The sequence below is a fragment of the Cottoperca gobio genome, chromosome 14 (genome assembly GCF_900634415.1).
Source record: "Cottoperca gobio chromosome 14, fCotGob3.1, whole genome shotgun sequence".
Classification (NCBI taxonomy): domain Eukaryota; kingdom Metazoa; phylum Chordata; class Actinopteri; order Perciformes; family Bovichtidae; genus Cottoperca; species Cottoperca gobio.
The window spans coordinates 4,020,411-4,027,160 of NC_041368.1; the positions used below are offsets into that span (position 1 = coordinate 4,020,411).

At 39.7% G+C, this 6,750-nt stretch overlaps 1 protein-coding gene across 1 annotated transcript in view; it reads left to right on the forward strand.

Annotated features, from left to right (window-relative positions):
- Window positions 1–6,493, forward strand: part of kirrel3a (kirre like nephrin family adhesion molecule 3a) — a 153,916-nt gene extending 147,423 nt beyond the window's left edge. Inside the window, 4 exon segments of the mRNA XM_029448752.1 lie at window positions 451–519; window positions 2,733–2,842; window positions 2,974–3,060; window positions 5,720–6,493. Of these exon segments, the coding sequence (XP_029304612.1) occupies window positions 451–519; window positions 2,733–2,842; window positions 2,974–3,060; window positions 5,720–6,196 (743 nt within the window). The 3' untranslated portion in view covers window positions 6,197–6,493.
- The last annotated feature ends 257 nt before the right edge of the window (window positions 6,494–6,750 follow it).

Here is a 6,750-nt window from a genome sequence, read left to right on the forward strand (position 1 = left end):
CTTTGGTCACCTTCGCTAACATTCAGACACCTTTTCTGTCCGAACTAAAATTGTATAAATGTGATATAAAAATTCATGAATTTGCACAGGTCGATATTGTAGAATCTACAGGATCATTCATGGTACTGATCCATAAAGGCGTACAGTGTAACAGAGAGAAATATCTGCTGGCAATAGAAACATGTACATTCATGCAGTTCAGTTGCTTTAATCTCTGATTTGGGTTTGTGCACAATTTGACCTCCAGCTCTGCTTGTGCTCCCTCTGATGGCCCTTAGAGGATCATTTTGATGTTTGTCTAAAGATAGAGTTTACTTTGCCTCCGTTTATATCTTGTTCACTGTGTGAAGTTCATGAATTCGCTTGGTGGCCTGTTGCACAAAACATAAGAGAACAGTTTTTGTCTACAAGATGGTTTCTGTTGACTGTTGTTTTTGTCACTATTTACAGAGGATGTCCATCTGGTCATGTCTTCTCTTCCTGTGTCCCTTTCGCGCCAGAGAGATGTGAAAACAGAAAGTAAGGCCTTTAATAAAGAGTGTGTGAATGATTCCATGTTTACAGTTGGATGAGCAGTGCCTGCAGATGCTTCCACTTCACAATCATCAGTGTTGTTGAGTCTTTTCAGCAAATTTCTTTGTATAATTCTAAACAATTCTACTGGTACCCCCGAGTTATGTATCCTCCATAGCAGCTTCACAGCGTACCATACATAACTATATATCTTAGCCTAAACAGAGAAAGTACTTCTCTGGGTCATAACATTTTTCCAATGCATACTAAATAATAAGCCCTTCTGACAAAAATCTAAATTCGACATGCGGTTATTCACCCAACATTTTACATACACGGTGTAAATCAGCTACAGCCCGCAGGATCTCTACAAGTTTTCTTCACAAAGCAGAGGCGGAAGAAATCAGACAGTAGTGAAACCTGTCAGATACGCAGACACATTTTGGACATCGATGTGCAAACCAAATACAAAGCGCTGTCAGTGTTCCAATATGAATATGAACATTGTATTTTTTTTATCAGTGACAAAATCAAATCGTTGCCAATAACATGGACAATGATAAAACAATATGTACGTGTTGTCATGCGGTATAAATATATGCGATTAAATATAAAACTAGGTTCTAAAGAAGCATTTTTATATCCATTCACATGTGGTTCCATGAAACTTTTATAACCACTATTTTACTGTCCTGCATACAGCTGAGAGCTCAGCTGTGGGACTTATTTCAGACACTTGTGTTTTAAGGTAAATGCAGCTGTGTGCAGCACTTTGGTCCAATACAATGTTCCCCTCAGGGACAATAAAGTACATGCTATCTTATCTTATCCCTTCCAGCTATATAGCTTCACTGTGTGACTGTGCGGTCATTATGCCAAAATGGAGACACAGAAACAAAGAGATTCCGAATGTCCAGTTATTTCATTTGTGTTTATTAGCTGAATTAATTGTAATTCCTGTTTGTCACTTCTCTTTGTTAAACATATTCCAAACACAGCCACAGCAACTACTCTGGGAGGCATCAGACAATTACATCTGTTGGTCTCTATTGCATAGTTAAAACATATGATAATGCCACTTATGGTGTAAGTACTTAACAGCCAGTTATGTATGAGTAAAACATAATGTGTGGGCAGTCTGTTAGTGTTGCTGTTAACCGAGCCACTTGTTCCTTGCTCAGTGGTAATGGCAGGCTTGACACAAACTTGCTTTAGTAACAAGCTGGCCTATATATCTTACCTGATACCTGATAACTACCAATGACCAATACCGTGAGAGTATTTTGAATTTACTCTTTAAAATGTATTAATAATAAAATAATAAAGCTTTTTACGTGACACTAAATCCAAAATGATCCTTCATTGTGCCACATTACTATCGATAGATATATATTGTTGGAGGTTCTCGTGTTATAAATAGCTGTTGAAGAAGTTTAGACAACACTAACATCTAACAAGAAATGCTTTTGAGCCAAACACTTTAGTACTTTACTGCTTTGTATAAGACGCGTTTTGAAAACAAGTTGAACAGTTTATTGGAAAACATGCATTCAAAGATAGAAGGATGAAAGTTCACCCCAGAGGAGGCTGTGTTCCTGCTCTGAAAAGTTACAGTTTAGCTTTTGTTTCCTGCTCATTTCAGGTGAAATATCACCTGAGCAATGTTGTACACAGGGACGGCTCGTTGCTTAGTTTAATAGCCATAGTACTGGGAGCAGATTTACAAAGTGAATAACACAACCTCCAAAAACCTTTCAACTTTATATCTACAGATTTCAGAATACCAAAATAAAAGAGCAAGTGCAGTAGACTCAGGATCCTTTTACATACACTAAGCTTGTTGTTGCCTCTGTGAGCTAAAGTAAACTAATCATTGTGACAGGCCAGAGTCCGGCATTCTATATTCATACTCCTAGACCAGCTACACACAGCTGCATTATTAGATTACTGATATCGATCAGAATCGTTCCATGGACACGTGAGTGTTACCAAGATGGTATTCATCCAAGTGCTCAGTAAGTGAGTTAAGGTCACACTGCAGTAGGCTGGAAAGAGTGTTGTGTATACACCACAGTCTTCATTAAAAACCGTTGCTTTGAGAAATATGCTTTTGAAGCTGCCATGAGTGCATTAGGCACGGACATGGTGTGATAAAGGACCAATGCATCCATCAGCCTCCGCCAATCAGCCGCACTGCTCTGTCTCTCCCTCTCCTCCAGATCTCAAAGGAGTGGTTTCAGTAAAAAATGACATGCGAGTAGAGATCGTCCACAAGGATCACAATGCAGCACGGGACAGCGAGGAGCATACGAGCATCAAACAGATGATGGTGAGTGAGCACAGTTTGATGCAGCCTTGTGTCATCACTTTGGCAAATACTGATATGCTTTCTCTAAGGCTTTGTGGTCTGCTGTATTAACTATGTATGATTACTGACGACCCTGATTAACCATAATGCAGATTGAACGTGGTGAGTTCCAGCAGGAGCCTGTGCTGAAGCAGCTCGAGGTGCTCCAGGAGGAAGAGAAGGAGTTCCAGCACATCAAGGTGGGTGAATATTTGGGCAAAATGTCAACTGCAGGAAATCCAGCAGGAAATCTGATGGCTAAGCTTCTGAAGGCCTTGTATTTGCAGAGGCAAAGAGTGGCTGTTAGCATCTCGTTCAATAAGAAATGGCTGCATATCAGGCCACTGCGTAAAAACAATCATTGTTAAGTGTAATAGGAAAAAGTAACATGCCTGCAGAAGTGACAATACAGTCGAGTTTGAGGCCACATCAATCTCAATAATCCGAAAATGTGCGTCCAAAACATTCCATCTAAAGGTTAATCCATTTCACAAAGGCTTGAGAACAACTAACACAGCATTTGTTTGTTTTTGTACTAATGCCAAGTGGTACGTATAGTGCCTGTCCGAAGATATCTCATAAATGAAATGTGTCCAATCGCCTGCAGGTTGGGACATACACAGGAGAGATAAATGAAGAGAAAGATAAATGGTTGCCTCTCCCTGCTGATTTTCCTATTGAACCCTCTGGGAAAATTAGTAGGAAGAGATAACCATTAAAGTTATTTATGTCTGTATTTCTCCATTAGCTCTGCAGCAGGAGCATTATGATTTAGGTCTGGTTTGATAAGACTCTTATTACTCTCATTTAGTCAACCATGTTCTTTCTACTGCCTCATAGTAATTTAAAGCTCAGCACAGTCACATCTGAATCCTCACAAAGAAATTAGTTAGCCAGTTTATCAGGCAGTAGACTGACAGTAATGATGTTGTCTGCAATAGCACATCGTGCCTCCATACGTTTGGTGTTCACTGCAGCCCACACACTTGCCACTCTGAAGACCAAACTGTCTCTCCCGTTACTTTTTCATTCGAGGTACAAATTACACTCTCCAAAAAGTCCAACTGAAATTAAAATGCATATGTTGCTGCATACAAACATGTTCTGTAAATTATAACAAAGAAAGAAATGGTTGTTAGGAGGAAGTCCATGGATGAGGAGGAGAGTGGAGCAGAAAGAGAGAGAACACATGGCTCTGTTTTGGTTTTAGCAGCTGAGATTTTACACTTATGTGCGAAAAAAGACTTCAGGTTACACGAAGTGAGGGAGAGTCTTCACAAAAAATCATGCTAGTCCAATAGCTCAATCACTATACTGTGAGGATCCCAACAGGTAGAACTTGGACACATTGTGCTGCACTCCAGCTTAAAGAATGAGCTACATCCACCAGGGAAAAGTGCTTCGCTGTTTGCAGGCTAGATAGCTCATTAGCAGATTATTTTGACTGCAGAATGGGGTGAAATGTACAATTGGACTAACTAATAGGAATACATTGTGATGTGTAAACTCCATGACGGCAGCCGCTGCTGAGATGGTGCATTATAGATTACATTCCCACACACTTACACTCACAGTTACTAAGGTCACACATTTTGCCCATTTTAACATTTAATCAATCTATAAGCCAAGTCTTTCTGCCTATTTAATATAGAATACCATAGGCAAGTGACTCCATAGGACTAATCAATTTTCTTGAATGAAATGTTATACCTAATTAATCGGCTACATTTACATCGAGTACATTTACAAACCACTTATTCAAGGTTCATTTTGCAATTTTACAACACGGGTTGCACAATGAAATGTAAGTTGTAGCTCCTTCATGATACACAGACATATATCACACATTTAATTTAGAGTACAATAAAAAAAAGGTAACAGCTGTTTTTTGTGAGAAACAGGTTTTAGGCTCTACTATACTACACTTAGTGTATATCTGCAGCTTTGGAGTCCTTGTCTCTGATCCAAAATTCAGGTTTGAACTCTCAGTTTGAAAGCTTTCTCTACTCAAAGATTACAAGAGAGGCAGTTTTGTTCCATATAAAAAGTTGTTTCAGAGCCATGCACCTGTACCTGTATTTTTAGCTGTATTATTAGATTTTGACAGATAGAAAAATAGATTTTTTGAAGAAAATATTCAAAGGCTGTTTACCACAAAGATTTTAATTTTTAAAGATAGTACTGCGAACACCTACGTATGTAAACACAAGACTATATAGGGCCAAATAGTAATGGGTAAACATACATGTATGTGACCTTTATTTTGAGAACAATTGTATGTGATGTGGATGAACACTCCACCTGCTAATACTGTTCTTATCATATTATATATATATAAATTCTGCTGCCAAGAAACTACATTTGAGCTGTCATTCTCTCCTTTTCTGAACAGTAGCAGGCAGCAGCAGTCACTTTATATCAGCCATGGTATTAAAAAGAGTGTGAGAGAAAGAGACAGAGAGAGCCGTGACAGACAATAAAATGTATCAACATATCCTGCAATATACACTGCACAAATGTGGATATTGCAGAGCAGTAATTAGCTTAATATGTTTTCTTAGTCAAAGGCCAATGCCTCACACCACAAAAGCATTTATTAATTTATTCTATTTAACATCCCATTTTCTAATGATCATTTGTGGGTCTATGTATGACCCTGAGAGGAGAAAGTGACAGAGAAGAAAAACTGTTCTTGTTACATATCTTTTGTGTGTTGAGTTTTTATAGATGCACCATGTTTCAGAAATAGCTTTTACATAAATGTAGTAGTGAATAAAAAGAAAGCATTGATTCACTTATAGGCAACAACAAAAATCAAGTTTGTTTATTGTCTTTTTTTGTTTATTTTGCATGTAAAAGGACCCTACCAATGGCTACTACAGTGTCAACACCTTCAATGAGAACCACCCCACCCCCACTATGTCCTTAGCCCCCAGCCAGACTCCCGACTTAGTCCGAAGCCCACCTACTGGAACTATGACGATCGGCAAGCAGCGGGTTCCCACCGGCATGTCCTTCACCAACATCTACAACACCCTGGGTGCAGGGCCCAACCGCCTGTACGACTACAGCCAGCGCTTTGTCCTGGGCATGGGCAGCAGTTCCATCGAACTGTGCGAGCGAGAGTTTCAGCGGAGCTCACTCAGCGACTCCAGCTCCTTTATCGACACCCAATGTGACAGCAGCGTCAGCAGCTACAGCAAGCAAGAAGGCTATGTGCAGTTTGACAAGGACAGCAAGACCTCGGCCTCGTCCTCCTCCCACTATTCTCAGTCCTCCTCCCAGAACTCAGACCTCACCAGGCCTCTGCAGAAACGCATGCAGACCCATGTCTAACAGTTTGTGGGGCCTTGACTGGGACGACGAGGATGAAAGGGATGTTCCAAAGAGCCATTTTACCTACAAAGATTAAATGTTTTTTTTCTCAGTGCTTGATTGGTATTCCAACAGTGGGACATAACATGATTTGTAGATGCCAACGTTTGAAGCTATACATCTTGATGAAACTTCTGGAATCAAAGTGCGATTTCTAAATATGAGCCAACTTAAAAAAAATATTGACAATCATCTGTCTGTTCTCTCTGCTCAAAAAAAAAAAGACAGTAGTTTCTTGCTGTTCCAATTGTCTTTCACTTGGCAGACTGCCTTGACATAAGCTCCTGGAGGCAGAGTTTTGGTTCGTTACAGAGAAGATATCAGACAAAACAACAAGAAAAAAGTAACCTTGGAGGAAAAATGTATGTGAGCTGGCACAGCAGCAAGCTCTGTTAAATGTCACTCATTCCTGTACATCAGTTTCCACAACACCCTGGCAACAGCTATTGCTAGTTGCATTAGAAATGGGTTCCACTTTTGTATATGTGCTGTACATTGTTTTGGCTCTTTAATGG